We start from the raw sequence: 17,689 nt of genomic DNA on the forward strand, positions 1-17,689 counted from the left end.
TCACTTCATGTCCACTTACCTGATTGAAGAATAGAGTTTGCAGCCCCTGGTAAAAGTGGACCTTGGCCTCCCCCATGCCTAAATGCTGCAATAAATTAAATAAAATAAAATCTGTAGTGGAAAAAGATAATATACTTAACTTACCCCTAGCTTTTGTACTGCAGATGGTAATGTTACGCTTTGTCCAACAAGAACCTGGGAAATGGTGAGCAGCCTGACACTCCATTCACACTAACGCGACTTGTCAGGCGACTTGTCGCGGTCTATTGACTGCTACAGTCAAATAGGACACAAGTCGCTCCGACTTAGAAAAAGGGTCCTGTACTTCTTCGGGGCGACCTCGGAGCGACTTGCATAGACATTCATTATATGAAGTCCGTGCAAGTCGCGCCGAAGTCGCAGTGCACGGGACTTCACAAGTCGCCCCCGAAGTAGTACAGAGTCGTGCCACGGTAGTGTGAATGCGGGCTTAATCTCACAAGATGATGCTCCAGCACAGTGCAGTAGCGCCATTTTTACGAGATTTGGACTACTCAGTATTTCCCGTTATTTCATTGGAAGGAGTGTGATAACGCCCTCATCTAGGCATCGCAAGCTGCTGAACAAACAAACTCCAACATCCCTCAATCAAAGGTTTAGAAACGTCTGGGTTGTGAAGTTCAGCTGTGTTTCTATTTTTGTTGTTTGTGAATGTTGTGGTGCGGTTTCTTTCTGGCAAGTGTAAGTATTTCTGTTCCTCATTTATTGTTTGAAGTAAAATTGTCACAGACAACATGAGGTGAAAAATGTGCTGATCAGCTGTCTGACATTATTTAATCCCTGAAGTCAGGACAGAACATTTTGACACTGGCAGACAAGATCACTAAATTTAGGGTGATTTGTATGCTAATTTGTATACTTTTATCCATTTTTAAATATAGGACTAAAATCTAAAACCCTAAACTTTTTTTTTTTTTTTTATTAGCTGTCCCCATGACAAGTTTTTTTGTTGCAACATTGAGTCTGCACTCTGCAACAAAACGAATGCTTTAGGGCTCTTTCACACGGGCATTCCGCATGTCCGTAAATCATCCTATTTTTTTGCGGATGATATACGGACATAATGTATGTCAATGGCATTGCGGATGTCAGCGGATGACCATCCGCTGACATCCGATTTTCATCCTTTCAGTTCTGTTCCATTTTTTGGAACAGAACAGAACCCTATTTTTGTTCCGTTTAAAAAAAAAACGGAACGGATGCAAAATCGGATGTCAGCTGTGTCATCCGCTGACATCCGCAATCCCCATAGACATACATTATGTCCGTATATCATCCTCAAACTGATGGGATGATGTGCGGACATACGGAGCGGATGACACAAGTGTCATCCGCTCCGTGAAAAAAAAAAAAAAAGTGCCGGAGCGGATCGCAATGCGGTCCGCTCCGTGTGAAAGAGCCCTTAGTTTAAAGTGATTTGTAAAGTTTTTTTCTATAAAAATAACAAACATGTTATACTTAGCTCCTCTGTTCAGTGGATTTGCACAGCGCAGCCTCGAGCCTCCTCTTCTCTGGTCCCTCTTCTGTGATCCTGGCCCCTCCCTCCTGGTGAGTGCCCCCACCGCAAGCAGCTTGCTATGGGGGCACCCGAGCCAAGTCACAGCTCCCTGTGTCCATTCAGACACAGGATCGCCACCCTGCCTTGTCCCCTTTCTCCCCTGATTGGCTAGCTGACTTTGACAGCAGCGGGAGCCAAAGGCGCCGCTGCTTTGTCTCCACCAATCAGGAAGGAGAATCTCGGTCGGCTGAGACACTCGTGGACATCCCTAGAAAGAGACAGGCCTCAAGTAATTGTTAGGGGAGCTGCTGCACACAGAAGGTTTTTTTTAATCTTAATGTATAAGGATAAAAAACCTTCTGCATTTACAACTCCTTAAAAAAAAATAAAGCTTGGTGCTGAGTAACAGAAGCTCAAAATACATACTCAGCTGACCATTCAGGTCTGGCTAACCAATCCTCCCTTTCTGTTATGTAAGGCGCCCTATCAGATTTCAGTTAAAGAGAAACAGTCCCAAAGGGAGAGGCTACAGCTCAGGTCTCTTCATAATCCTGATGGCCCAGCAACACTAGTGTCATGGTTCCACCCTGCATCAAAAACCTTAAAAAAAAAAAAAAAAAAAAAAGTTAACCAAAACCCATAATGGTTTCCCTTTGATTTAAAATGTTTGTCTGTATCATTTCAAGGATACACTATATTGCCAAAAGTATTTGGATGCCTTCCTTTACACGGACATGAACTGTAATGGCATCCCAGTCTTAGTCCGTAGGGTTCAATAATGAGTTGGCCCACCCTATGCATCTATAACAGCTTCAACTCTTCTGGGAAGGCTGTACACAAGGTTTAGGAGTGTGTCTATGGGAATGTTTGACCATTCTTCAAGAAGCACATTTGTGAGGTCCCAAAGTTGTTCTATTGGGTTGAGGTCAGGACTCTGTGCAGGCCAGTCAAGCTCCTCCACCCCAAACTCGCTCATTATTGTCTTTATGGACCTTGCTACCTAGAAGAGTTGAAGCTGTTATAGCTGCAAAGGGTGGGCTAACTCAATATTGAACCCTAAGACTGGGATGCCATTAAAGTTCATATGCGTGTAAAGGCAGGCATTCTAATACTTTTCCAAAAAACGATAGGTGCTGTACAGCACCCCACTCCTGCGCTCAGAACCTGGTCCTCAGGCTGCCACAATCCCGGAACTTGTGCTAGTACTTGGCATCCGTTATGGCTAGGCCTTGCTGCCCCTTACGACCAGGGCGGTCGACCAAACACTGTAAATACAGGACAAAGAAAGAGCGCACCAGCCTAGCGCATTATCCTCAGCGAGTTTATTAAATCAAAGTTCTAATACTTTTGGTAATATGTTTAATTACTCCTGTCCAGGGCTGGATGAATATTTTAAAGTGAACCTGTATAAAAAAAGAAAGAAGCGTAACAGCTGTGTGAGAAGACTGAAGGAAGCAGTAATTGCCTAACTCATGAGCCCCACTGCAAGGGAGAATTTTTCCTTTAGCTTTATAGGAAATCTAAATATAAAAAAGAGAAAATGGTGCCTCTAGATACAATTTTTCGACTAGTGACTCTAGTCAGTGAGCAGCTGCCATCAATTGTATAGTGAAAATCACCAAAAAAAGGTGTATATACCTTGTGTTGAGGCGATAGCCTAAATAACCTGTGTTGTGTGTTTTTAGTGCAACTCACCAATAGTTAACCCAAAACCATTTTATGTGCGCAAACAAATCAAAATGAAAAGATCCAGAAAAAATATAAATGTCCTGTAATTCAAAAATACGACCGTCAATCTTCTATTCAATTTTTTCCTGTCACCACATGTGCTCTTGTGTTGCATGCTCTTCTCACCTTATAAAGTGCTCTACTCAAAACATGTGATCCACCACCTAGTATAAGAGGGGCCACTCACCAGAAGCATTTGGACCACCAAGGCCCCTCACAGCTTGTATGAGGGATCTTTAAAGTTGGTGTGTGCCCAGCGTTCATCTCCTCTTCCTCTTTCTCGCTCATCCAGTTCCACTAGCAGGGAAATCCCACAATAAAAAGCAATAGCACAATAATCGTGAAATACGTTTAATTAATAAGAGTTTCCCAATAAAAACATAAGCCAGTTTATTCACGTTTTCCTGTGCCATTAAGCGGCACCCACTGTTCAATTGCCTGGTTCTTCTCACATTACTTGCGTCCAACCTAAGTGGGACGTGACGTCAGCAAGACCTGGAAAGTTGCGCTGCTGCTATGGACCTCAACGCATTTCTCCGGAAAGGCGTCATCAGGAAGTCAGGACTTTTATTTGCTGCCAAGTTGATTGCATTGGTTTGTTTGCACATAAAAAATGGTTTTGGATTAACTATTGGTGAATTGTACTAAAACACACAACACAGGTTATTTTAGCTTGCGCCTCAACACAGACCTCTCCTCCTGAAATTGCTAGTTACCTGGCTGTTGAGTTGATCCTGTGGATGAAAATGGAGCAAGTAAGAAAACCAAGAATCCAGACTTTACTGGCTACATGCCTGCCTTGGGTCTGTGACTTATAAATATATTAAATAAAGCAAGGCAAGCAGGTCCAAAGGAGGTCTGCAATGGCAGCCTATTGGTTTACGTTAATAACCCAGTCCTCTATAACAGTGTCCTCAGGGCACACTAACAGGCCAGATTTTAAGTATTACCTTGGGGAGATGCAGACTAGAATACTGCAATCACTGAGCAGCAAGAGATGACCTGTGATGTATTCAGTTTTCTTGCAAACCTGGCCTGTTAGTGTGCCCTGAGGACCGCTGCTCTATAAAGCCGTTTGTGCAAGTGGTTTACATCTAGTCTTACCATGGAAACCAAACTCCATGAATGTATATCCAAAGAAAGAAAACCTGCTGTGATAGCCGCAAGAAAGAGGAATAGTCTGCCAAGTGTTACCAACAGGGTTGGGGGATTGGAGCGAGAAGCTGAGATGGACAAGGTCCCAAGGTTCCTGAACCTCAGAACTTGTCCAGCTAATCCAGCATCTGAACAGAAGATTACATGACTAACCTTTTTAATATAGCTTTAGCCTTATTGCTGTACGCTGATGACCATTTTATGCAAAGTGTACCCATGTCCTGTTCCCTGCAGTTGTCACCACCCCACTAGGATGTTCAAAATCCACATTTACAATATGTAACCCGCACCAAGGGACTTTTAGCAGTAAAATCAACTGTTTCATTGCACTTTCTGAAGTAGCAATACAAAATCTAAAAACTCTGTGCAAAGCAGAGCAACATTTTGAACAACAAAGTGTTCTTTTTCAAGCCTGGAACGTGTTTCTGTATGTGTGCGTGCATATACACTATTGTGCAAGTGTGGAAAAAATGCTGTAAATAAGAATGCATTCAGAAACCGAAGTGTTAATAGTTTATATTTTGTCAGTTAACAAAATGGAAAGTAAATGAAGAGAAGAGAATTCCAAATCAAAATTAATATTTGGTGTGACCAGCCTTTGCTTTCAAAACAGCATCAATTCTTCTAGGAACACTTGCACACAGTTTTTAACTACTTTACCACCGGAGGATTTTGCTGTCTTACGTCCAGGCCACTTTTTGCGATTCGGCGCTGTGCGACTTTAACTGACAATTGCGCGGTCGTGCGACACCGTACCCAAACGAAATTTACGTCCTTTTTTTTTTTCCACAAACAGAGCTTTCTTTTGGTGGTATTTGATCACCTGTGCGATTTTTACATTTTGTGCTATAAACAAAACAAAGCGTAAATTTTGAAAAAAATAGCAATATTTTTCACATTTTTTTTTTCTTTAAATTCCCCCCCCAAAATGTAAAAATCAAAAAATGTTTAAATTTTTGGCCAATTTGTTTTCTGCTAACTGGTAAAAAAAAATCGCAATAAGCTTATTTTGATTGGTTTGCGCAAAAGTTATTGCGTTTACTAACTACAGGAAAGATTTCTGTCATTTTTGGTGTTTTTTTTTTTTTAACGAGTAATGGCGGCGATCTGCGTTTTTTTTTTTTTTTTTGCGGGACTGCGACATTGCGGCGGACAGATCGGACCCTTGACTGACATTTTTGACACTTTTGGGGGTACCAGTGACATTACTACAGTAATCAGTGCTATAAATGTGCACTGTTACTGTAAGACACTGGCAGGGAAGTGGTTAATTTTATTGGAGAGGGAGGGGTTAATGTATGCCTGGTGCTTACTAACGTGTGTGGGGGGAGGTGACTGAGTGACACAGGGACAGATCGCATGTTCAACTATGCTGAACCCTGCAATCTGTCACTGTCTGTCACTTAGGAGATCCGCCCACTTTGTTTACACAAGCTGGCAGATCTCCAAACTCGATTCCCCGGCGATTGGGGAAGAGCGGCGGTGATCACCGCCTCTCCTCCCCTGGCCCAACTCCCGCTGTGACTGAATACAGCTGGAGCGAGCCTCCGGCGGCGCGCGTGCGCCGCCCACAAGGGGAGGAGTCCAGCGACGTAGGTCTACGTTGCTGGACGGGAACTAACCACTTTGCCGCAGTAGAGCTCGAGTGAGCGGTCGGCAAGTGGTTAAAGGATCTCGGCAGGTAGGTTGTTCCAAACGTCTTGGAGAACTAACCACAGATCTTCTGTGGATGTAGGCTGCTTCAAATCCTTCTGTCTCTTCATCTAATCCCAGATAGACTCAAATTATGTTGAGATCAGGGCTTTGTGGGGGCCAAACCATCACTTCCAGGACTCCTCGTTCTTCTTTACTCTGAAGATAGTTGACATTGGATTAATGTTTGGGGTCATTTTATTGCTGCAGAATAAATTTGGGACCAATCGCATGCCTACCTGGTGGTAATGCATGATGAATAAGTATCTGCCTGTATTTCTCAGCATTGAGGATACCATTGTTCCTGACCAAATCTCCAACTCCATTTGCAGAAATGCAGCCACAAACTTGCCTGCAGACACTCATTTTTGTACCACTCTCCAGCCCTTCGGCCAACAAACTGCCTTCTGCTACAGCTACATATTTCAAATTTGGACTCATCGGTCCAGAGCACCTGCTGCCATTTTTCTGCACCCCAGTTCCTATGTTTTCGTGCATAGTTACTTAGCCTTGCTCCCACATCGGAGGTATGGCAATTTGGCAGCAATTCAACTTCTCCAGACAGTAGATGGGTGTATCTGGGTCCCACTGATTTCTGCCAGTTCTGTGCTCGTGGCACTTCTGGATATCCTCTTGATGTTGAAGGGATATCAGCATGAATGCACATTTCATCTGCTGCATTAAAAAGGTTCTAAAGGCAGAATGCTTTTTTTTTTAAATCTTAATGTATTTTATAAGATAAAGCCTTATATATGCAGCAGCCCCCCTAAAACTTACCTGAGCCCCATCCCAAACCAGTGATATTGTAGAGAGAGACTCGACTGTCTGGGACTCTCCCTCCTCATTGGCGGAGACAGCAGCGGTGTGCCATTGGCTCCCGCTGCTGTCAAAGTCAGTAATCCAATGAGGAGAGAGAGGGGGCGGCGCTGAACCACAGTATCGTGTCAATGGGGACACAGAGCAGCGGTTCAGCTCGGGTGCCCCTATAGCAAGCTGATTGCTATGGGGGCACTCGGCAGGAGGGAGGAGCCTGGAGCGTTGGTGAGGGACCCGAGAAGAGGAGGATCTGAGCTGTTTTTGGAAAAAAACACTGCACAAAGCAGGTAAGTATGACATGTTTGTTATTTTTAAACAAAAAACAAAACTTAAATATCACTGTTTTCTTGGCCATAAAAAGCGAGAAAAGGAGGTGCAAACACCTGGCGCATTACCCTTGGACACCTTTAAACCTTTTATTAAAAAGCCAAAAACATACTCAGACATGAAGAACATATATCGCATAGAATGAGTCCACACATGTGGAGGTAGTCATCCCTATCGTTGGACCACTGACGCGTTTTGGGAGACACACTCTCTTCTTCAGAGCTTCAAATGTGTCAGCGGTCCAATGGTGGGGACGACTACCTCCACACGTGTGGACTCATTCTATGCGATATATGTTCTTCATGTCTGTGAGTATGTTTTTGGCTTTTTAATAAAGGTTTAAAGGTGTCCAAGGGTAATGTACCAGGTGTTTACGCCTCCTTTTCTCTCTTTTTATGCACTTCTAATTAGAGTTCCCCGCCTGAGGTGAGCAGCACGCTTATTCCCATTGGAGTGAGCGCTTGGGTGTTAAAGATGTTTTCTTGGCTGACCATTTTATTTATGGTCAACGTTGCCTATTTCTTCGTGCTTTTTCAGAAGAGCTTGAACAGCACATCTTGAAACCCCAATCTGCTTCTAAATCTTCGTCTGGGAGAGACCTTGCAGATGCAGTATTACTACCTTGTGTCTTGTTGTTGTGCTCAGTCTTGTCATGGTGTATGACCTGTGACATGAAACTGTCTTCTACAACCTCACCTTAGTAGCAGAACTTGGCTTTTCCTCACCCAGTTTTAAGCCTCCTACACAACCTTTTCTGTGACCGTTAATGACTGCTTCAACCTACATTTGAAATTGATAATCATTAGGACCTGCTTGGTATAATTGATCATACACCTGACTCTAATCCTACAAAAATCCCTAACTTTGTGCAAGAGCTCAAAATGTGCAAGTGTAAGGCTGGCCATGCATTATACAAGCGTCTTGTATAATTTTCCTTTAGATTTACCAAAGCCATGTAATATGGAGGTCAAACCTAAACACTTTAAATTTGTATGCAGTCAGGCAGGCCCTTGCACTACATAGTTGAAGGTAAATCTAAAGGAAATTGAATAAGAATTTTGTATAATGTATGGCCAGCCTAAATATTGGTTTGATGCCAAAGGGTAGTCACACAAAATAATGATTTAATTTAGAGTTTTCTCTTCTTCACTCTGTGTTTTGTAAATTGATAAAACTAAACCATTTACAATATATGTTTGAGTTGAGAGTTGATCACCCAAGGGGGACGCATTTTCCAATGACCAATGTCTAAGATGGGAATTTCTATCACTTTGGGAAGATTTCCTTTCATTTCCGGTTATAACTGCACTACAGGAGATCAGCAACCTGATAGGAATTTTAACCCTTTCCCACTCTATCTAAAACCACTTAGACAGGAAGTTGCGTGTCTGTTTGGAAATGTTGCCCCCCTACTCTCCTCTATGACCTTCCTTTTATTCACTTTGGATATGTTCCTGAACCTTTATATGTTTGATATTCAATATTAAAGCAGAACTACAATGCAATCGAGAACAACAAGCCAAAAAATGCTATTTTAATAAATTTTTGTTAATCAACGTAAACTCCCCCATCCATCCATGTCTCCAGTTTTTTGTTTTGCTGAGAAATCACCTTGAAAAACACCCCCTAACATTTCTGACCATGGCCATCTTAAGTAAGGGCAGATGGTTCATGTAGCATTTACTTCCTGGAATCCATCTGCTCTTAGCTCAGGCATGCAGGCAGGAGGGTGTGCTTAGCTGAGAAAAAACCCTCCTGAAGGCTCCTGGGATGTATGAAATCATTCTGGTCTTGGCCAGAAACCAGCAAATAACTGAAGAAATGTAAAGAAAAGCTTAAAACCTCTAAATATGATCCACTTTCCAATCTTTTTACTAATGCTAGCAGCAGAAGGATTAAAAATAGTAAATGTTGATTGAGCGAATGGAGTTCCACTTAAGTTGTTTAGAAAAAGTAATATTTAGTAACCGATTAAGTAACACATAAGAGCACTGGCACTTACAAGTGTATGTGAGAACCTATTTATGGTCTGGTCCCACTTGGGGATTTTTCAGGGAAAAGATTTTTCAGCGCACAACTGACTTCCTGTCTGTTGTTCTTATATACTAGTTTTGTAGATAAATGATTTTATAGTCAGTCTTATCATAGGTGGATAAAACCTAATCTTATTATATAACCTAGAATTTGCTAAATGGTTGTATGAATAGTTCAATATCTGTTCATGGTATTAAATTAATGTGTTTTTTTTTTTGTAGTGTGGCGCTATATTGGTGCACTGTTCGCCGTTGTCTTCTTGGTACTCCAACTCTTGTTACTGGTGGAATTTTCTCATAAATGGAATAACAATTGGTATGTCATTTCCTTGAATACATAACCCTTTTTACAATACTAGTGTATAGATAATGCATTGTAGACTATAGGAATATATAGTAAAGGATGGCAGAGTATTATAATTCATAGTGGCCAATCTGATGTTAGGCTCCATTCACACCTGAGCGTATCGTTTTCAGGCGTTTTTTTTGGGCTTTTTACATGCGTTTTTTTTAGGGGTTTTTTACATGGGTTTTTTTTTTTTTGCTTTTTACAGGCATTTTTTTTTGGGCTTTTTACGGGCATTTATTTGGGCTTTTTACATGCATTTTTTTGGGCTTTTTACAGGTGTTTTTTTGGGGCTTTTTTCAGGTGTGTTTTTTCTGACTTTTTTCAGGTGCGTTTTTCTGGCTTTTTTCAGGCGTTTTTTGCAGGTGTTTGGAGGAAGGTATTGACATCTAACAAATGCTTGTAATCAGCCGAAAAGAGGCTCATGTACTTTTTTTGAGCTTCAGGCGTTTTTCTTCTGGAGACAAAACGCTCAGATGTGAACAGGGGCCATTGAAATGAATCGGATTTTGCTTGATGGGCGTTTTGAGACTTCAGAGATGAGCGTTTTTAAAAGCTTAAATACTCTCAGGTGTGAACAGGGCCTTAGTTCAGGTGACAGAAGTAGCTCTGACCTACTGCAGATTGAACAATGCCTTAGCCCACGTTCACATTGGCGCGATTTGACATGTCTATGACTATTGCCGGCAACGGACATGTCCTAATGGGTGCAATGCCAACTTTGCTGCGCCGCACAGGTTTCCAAAAGTAGTTCCTGCACTACTTTTGGCGACTTCGGGGGGCGAGTTCAATAGACATTTGTGCATGAACTCGCACATATATCTTTCAAATCCCCCAGAACTCGCACTGAAATGCGGGTTTGAAATCCTGTGAGTTCAGATTTTAAACTCGCACTCAGTGTGAACGTATCCTCCATGAAAAAGCTCACTGATATCTCATTGAGTGACAGCTGAAGCCTTAGTACTCTTAATGCACATGCTTGCTGGTAATCCACATACTGGTAACAGTAGAGAAGAGCAGATATGTGATGTACACGCATCGCTGGCCTGATATACAGACTGCATTGCCACTCAGCATTCAAAACAAACTGATATTCTATCTGTTATTTTCAGCTGTGGGTTTGAATATGATTGGTTTGCTTGGAAATTTAAGGGAAAAAAAATGGTCTTCAGAAATTTTGGTAAATTGGGCAAATTAGTGGATTTTATCCATTGATTAAATTATATCCCTACCCAAAATGGTTTCTTTTTTATTTGGGCTACTGTAAGAACATGTTAAAATTACTGTCTGTGCCCCATATTGGAGATTTTCCTTCATTTTTTTTGTCCCAAAAACACAACCGGAAGCAAGAAGAAATCTCTCCAAAGTGGAAATCCTCTCTTAGGCTCTATTCACATTACCATCTCTCCAAAGTCACACTATTTCCAGTGCGACTTTGCAGATCGACTTTGATGCAACTTCTTGGTGTGATTTTGATCCGACTTTACATTCTGTGGATCAAAGTCTTATTCAAAGTCGCACCAAAGTAGTGCAGGCACCTTTTTCAAAGTCGCTGCGACTTTAAGTCACACCAATTTGATCGTGCCATTGAAAAGAATGGTGTGTGACTTGTCATGTGAGTTTGATGTCCAAAGTTGCATGACAAATCGCACAAGTGTGGATGGAGCTTTAGATAGTTGTCACTGTAACAAGGGGTTCCACATTGCAAGATATCTCTAATCCTGTTCTGGTGAAATCTTTAAAATGTTGGATTTTCCCATCACTTTATGTTCCAGAATAATTGACACCAGGAATAATAAAGTGGGTTAGTCTTCTCGGTGGGGACAGGCAGCAACACAAACCTGACGGAAGCTTTAACCCTTCCCAGTACTTTGTGTCTAATTTATTTTGCTTTCCATGCAGGCACATGACAATTACATAACATAGCACAGTTTAAAGTCTATGTTCACCTTTAGGGCTCATGCACACGGGCAGAAAAAATGCCGCTCCTTGGGACATTTGGGTTTTTTTTTTTTTTTTTGTATGCCCATGAACGCAGCTTCAGGTTATTTTATTGTGTTTCTTTTTACTAATCTGCACTAAAATTATGACAGCTGAAACATGACTGCAGAATCTGTAGAAAAAATAGTTGGCATTCTGGAATTTTCAGGACTAACCTTTTTATTGGTATACAGTTTGCATCACAGGAATCATGTTTTTGAGATGTTGGATTCGCATTTTTCTTTATGCCATTGTTCTAATTGTGGTATTTTCTATGTTCCTCTGTTAGGCATTCAGGAACGGCACATAATAAGCTGTGGTATGGGGCGTTGGCGCTGGGCATTCTGTTACTGTACACCATTGCTGTGGGAGCCCTCGGCCTACTGTCATGGTTCTACACCCATCCTGAGCATTGTCTCCTCAACAAAATCCTGCTGGGTGTCAATGGTGGACTTTGCTTACTTTTGACACTTGTGTCCATATCACCGTGCGTACTTAAACGTAAGTATTATTTTGCTATATAACAGTGTCAGTCAGTAGGGCTGTGGATTGTGTCAGTAGTTTTTTATTCTAACTTTTTTATTATTTTTTAAAAATTATTTGGGGGGCTTTGGTGAAATATAAGGGGTTCAAACAGGCCCCTGATGTCTCACTTTTGAGACTGAGAAGGGGATTGAGGACACATATTCCCCAGTCCCTTTCTCTGCGGCTTCAGCTGCACTGGACAGTGAATGAATGGGAAGTGCTCTGTGCTAAACGGCTTTCTGTTCATTCACAAACAGAAGCATAGTAAACACGGTCTGTTCACAAACTTCTCAATCCAATTTTTAATCTCTTTAATTTCTTTTACATTACCAACAACTATGTAGTGTGAGGGCCTTAGGAAGTAGCTGATCAAGGCACATAAAATTAGGTAATCTCTCATACTACGTAGTTGGTAAATCTAAAGGAAATTATATTATTAAATTGTATTAATTATGGTCATCTTGAGAGAATGAATGCTCCTAAAAACCACCTCTCTCTCTCATTCCGCTATAGTCCAAGAGAATGGAAACCCTTCCACCTTTTGTATAGTTTCTCTATAGACTAAAGTTGGCCACATAGATTGTAATCCCCTACCTCAAGAAGCTGTTCAATGCATATCCATTTTGAAGTCCCTCAACTAAGTAGTTGTTGGTAAATCTAAAGGAGACTGTGCAGTCTGATGGTAACGTGTGGCCACCTTTTTGGATTTACCAACAACTATGTAGTGTGAGAGCCAACCAAACCAGATATAAATTGAATAGGATGATTTAAGCAGGTTTTGCATTACATGGTGGTTTGTAAATTTTACGCCTGCCACATACTTTATGATTATATCGCCACCACCTTCAGATATACCAGCTACAGTGCCTGCAAGACATGGTTCATAGTAAGTGAACTTTTTAGTGTAACTCTCATACATGTTAAAAGTTTTGTTTGCAGTAGATTGTATAAAGATTGTACAATTGGATCATAATGTGTACGGTATGTTTTATTGTACAGTAAAAATTGTAATGTATGTGGTCCACTTTAGAATCTATACATTCTATGCCATATGTGAAGTAGCATAGCAGCCTCCAGTGAGTACACATTAACAATGGAGTTCCTTTATGTTACATATGGTAGCATAGCAACTAGGGACTCAAAGGAATCACTACCTGTTTTATGGGGGTTCTGCTAAGTTTTCTGGCTTTAGTAACACTATTAAACTATTTACTTTTAAACAAGATAAAAATGAGAGCTGTTCAGTACCACTAAAAGACATTATAGTATATAAGATATGTTTTCAAAATGCACAGATGTAAATCCTTCCAATTAACCTTTACAAACAGTAGCTCCCCTTGATTTACTATATTTGTTTATTTCCCCGTATAATGCCTCTTCCTATGTATAACAAAATAGAAATAAAAGTTGTGATAAAAAAAGCCTTTGTTTGGCATTCCTAATCACTATTGATGGAATATTATTAATATGGAATAACATAATTTTTTTTTTTTTTTTATAAGACAACCCACAGTCTGGATTGTTGCAGTCAGGCATGATCAGCTGCTATGTCATGTACCTGACCTTCTCTTCTTTGTCCAACAAGCCGCCAGAGACAAGTAAGTGTTCCGTTACGTCTTCAGACATAAAACTTTCTGCTAGATTTGCACATACACTGGGCAGTGGGTGCTGGGAGATTTTTTACACTTGCCTTTGACTCGGTTCGATCAATACATTTCTGAACAATATTGGTTTGAAATAAAGTAATCAAAATGTAATACTAAAATGTTTGTACACAGTTTTTGGCCCCTTGCACATGGGCGTCACAAGTTCCTGAGTAATGTTAAGTAAAGGTGTGCAAGCGTATAGGAAAGTACAATTCTTCTTCGTTGCGAGTATTGTAATATACTCATTTGTACTCGTATGCACATAAACAGTAAATTACTGCAACCATATGTAAAATTTTCTATTTTTGTTTTACTGCTCTGTACTCAACTAATCTTTACTGTGTGTAATGTCCCATAGGCAACAATGCGTCTCATATCAGATCAGAAAAATAACTTGCACGTTTTTACTCTCGTGTGCAACAGGCCTTAAAGTGTAGACTAAACTTTAATTAAGGGCCTTTTTACACAGGCTGTCCGATCAGGTTGCCTGTCAGTTTTTCAGGTGGACCTGATCGGACCCTCCAGTGTCCCCTATGGGGCGATGGATGTCAGTGGACACATGACATCCGCCACTATTCGATCTGATCCTGCCTGCAAAATCCAGATGGATCAGGTCGGATAAAAATGGACATGCGGTCCGTTTCCATCTGATTTCCCCATAGAGGAGGACGGGACTGAGTCCGTGTCCGCTCTGCACAGTGAAGCGGACAGAAACTGTAACCTGCCTGCTCAGCGGGGATCAGCGAGAATCCATTCCATGGAGGCGCCCGTGCAAAAGGGGCCTAAAAGGGGTTTAGGGAAAATATTGTATGTGCCTTCTAGGAATTGCAGCCATTGTATTTATACCTAGTCTCCTTATTATCAGGGGCTCAGAAGTAACTGGACAAACTAATATAATCATAAATATAATGATCATTTTTGATACTTGAGAATGACTGCCCGAAGACTTGCTGTTGCGGTATGCTAGTGTGGGGTTCAAGGGGTTAAAGCAGGCGGAGAGGAGGCGATACTTCCTCCTTGTCTGTCAAATGCGCTCTGAAGACTGTTTGACATCCACATTGTCTGCAATCAGGAACGTGCAGCCACACGCATGTCAAATTGGAAGCAGTGGCCGTGTGCATCCAATTGCCATGAATGGGACTGCCTGAACAGGGATAAACCGAACACCTGGGCATCTTCATGCGAGTAAACACGCCCGTTGCACTGGTTGTACACTGTAGTATTCCTATTCTGGGACCAACTGTACCATTTTGAATTTCTCATTACTTTTTATTTTGGAGGCAATGGTCACCAGGACAAATAAGTAGAATCTTCTTAGTGGGGGCACAGACAGCATTGAAAATCTGTCATGGGTTCTAACCTTTTTATACTCTATTTAAAAACTACAAAAAAAAAAATGTTTTGCATACCATATATTAATCATATTGAAACAAAAGAATGCTAGGTTTTCAAACCTGTTAAATTTACAGTAGGCTCCATCAATCATCTTTCCCCTGCTTAATGTGGTCAGGTGGGAAAGTTGTGTAACCATTTGGTTTGTTTTGGATCCAGTAGTCATGCAGCCTTTTTCAGTAGAAACTAGTGAAGGACATTGGCTCATTAGCACTGTGTAAAAAAAATTATAATAATAATCAGCAGAAAATGGGTTAACTGCTTCAGTTAAAACAATACTTAACTTTTTTTTTTTTTAATTTTTACAATCCATATGTTCTGTTGCGAGTTTCCAGTAACCCACACATATATATTAATTTCTTTTTTTCTAAAGTTTTGGATGAGGATAATAAGAACATAACGATCTGTGTGCCCAACATTGGTAATGGAATAAACCAAGATGAGCGGCTAGTCTCAGTGCTGGGTGCTGTCCTCATGCTTGGTTGCATTCTGTACTCCTGGTAAGTAGTTGTGTTACAAGATGATCTAGATGAATATATGCCTTGATCTAGCATTGAAGTAATCTTTCAAGTTCGATGTAGTCATTATTCAATTGCTTAAAAGCAGGCAGATGTTCCTCCATACACGTGAGGGCGAGTATCTACCAGTTCTGTCTGTGAACCCCACTTGACACTGACACACACGTGTATTAGATCTCTATAGAAAAGTAATAAATAAGTACCCACCCAGACATTTTGCAACAAGTTGGAAAAACTCACTATATGATAAAAAGAAACCCTCAATGGCTGGTACCACTTGTCACTGCGACGTGCTGTATAGACATGTCTCAATAATCACAAGTGGAGTCCTCTTACTTTTACGGAGCCTTCATGTACTGACACACATAGGCTGAATGCTAAAGAACAGACTGACATGTACAAAATTTCATTTGTCCCATTGTGGAGGACCAGGTAGGGGGCACTCCGAGGGCATGGTTGAAATTTTTATTTAAAAAATAATAATAATATATATATATATATATATATATATATATATATATATATATATATATATGCTATAAAATTAGCGATTTTTTTCCCTCCCCGGTTAAATGTAACTCGCTAGTGTTACAAGGTCTCAGGTGTGAATGGGGAGCAGGTGTGTTAAATTTGATGTGATCACTCTCACTCTCTCATACTGATCACTGGAAGTTCAACATTGCACCTCATGGCAAAGGACTCTCTGAGGATCTGAAAAAAAGAATTGTTGCTCTACATGAAGATGGCTTAGGCTAGAAGAAGATTGCCAAGACCCTGAAACTGAGCTGCAGCAAGGTGGCCAAGACCATAGTGGTTTAACAGGACAGGTTCCACTCAGAACATGCCTCACCATGGTCGACCAAAGAAATTGAGTGAACGTGCTCAGCGTCCTATTCAGAGGTTGTCTTTGGGAAATAGACATATGAGTTCTGCCAGCATTGCTGCTGAGGTTGAAGGGGTGGGGGGTCAGCTTGTCAGTGCTCAGATCATATGCCGCACACTGCATCAAATTGCTTTGCATAGCGGTCATCCCAGAAGGAAGCCTTTTCTAAAGATAATGCACAAGAAAGCCCGCAAGCAGTTTGCTGAAGACAAGCAGACTAATAGGCCATACACACTATAAGATTTTCTGAAGACTTTTTCCTTTAGACTTACCAAAACTATATAATATGAGGTCAAACCTAAACACTTTCAATTTGTATGCAATCTGGCAGGCCCTTGCACTACATAGAAATGGTAAATCTGAAGAAAAATGTCTTCAGAAAATCTTATAGTGTGTATGGCCCTTAAGGACATGGAGTACTTGAACCATGTCCTGTGGTCTGATGAGATCAAGATAAACTTATTTGGTTCAGATGGTGTCAAGCGTAAGTGGTGGCAACCAGGTGAGGAGTGCAAAGACAAGTGTGTCTTGCCTACATTCAAGCATGGTGGTGGGAATGTCTTGATCTGAGGCTGCATTACTGGGGAATTACAGTTCATTGAGGGAACCATGAATGCCAACATGTACTGTGACATACTGAATCAGAGTATGATCCCCTCCCTTCGGAGACTGGACCTCAGGGCAGTATTCCAACATGATACCGACCCATAACACACCTCCAAGACGACCACTGCCTTGCTAAAGAAGCTGAGGGTAAAGGTGATGGACTGGCCAAGCATGTCTCCAGACCTAAACCCTATTGAGCATCTGTGGGGCATCTTCAAACGGAAGGTGGAGGAGGGCAAGGTCTCTAACATCCACCAGCTCCGTGATGTCGTCCTGGAGGAGTGGAAGAGGACTCCAGTGGCAACCTGTTAAGCTCTGGTGAACTCCATGCCCAAGAGGGTTAAGGCAGTGCTGGAAAATAATGGTGGCCACACAAAATATTGACACTTTTTTGGCTCAATTTGGACATTTCCATTTACTGGTGTACTCACTTTTGTTGCCAGTGGTTTAGACATTAAAGCGGTTGTAAACCCTTGGAAAAAAAAAAAACCTGCAAGACAAAGGC

At 41.3% G+C, this 17,689-nt stretch overlaps 1 protein-coding gene across 1 annotated transcript in view; it reads left to right on the forward strand.

Moving 5' to 3' along the window:
- SERINC5 (serine incorporator 5) overlaps positions 1–17,689 on the forward strand; it is a 121,096-nt gene that overhangs the window by 83,890 nt on the left and 19,517 nt on the right. The window contains exons 5-8 of the mRNA XM_082268494.1: positions 9,511–9,604; positions 11,904–12,115; positions 13,642–13,737; positions 15,551–15,677. Coding sequence (XP_082124620.1) covers positions 9,511–9,604; positions 11,904–12,115; positions 13,642–13,737; positions 15,551–15,677 — 529 coding nt within the window. The remainder of the gene's footprint in view (positions 1–9,510; positions 9,605–11,903; positions 12,116–13,641; positions 13,738–15,550; positions 15,678–17,689) is intronic.

Source organism: Pelophylax lessonae (assembly GCF_965119305.1).
Source record: "Pelophylax lessonae genome assembly, chromosome: 1".
Classification (NCBI taxonomy): domain Eukaryota; kingdom Metazoa; phylum Chordata; class Amphibia; order Anura; family Ranidae; genus Pelophylax; species Pelophylax lessonae.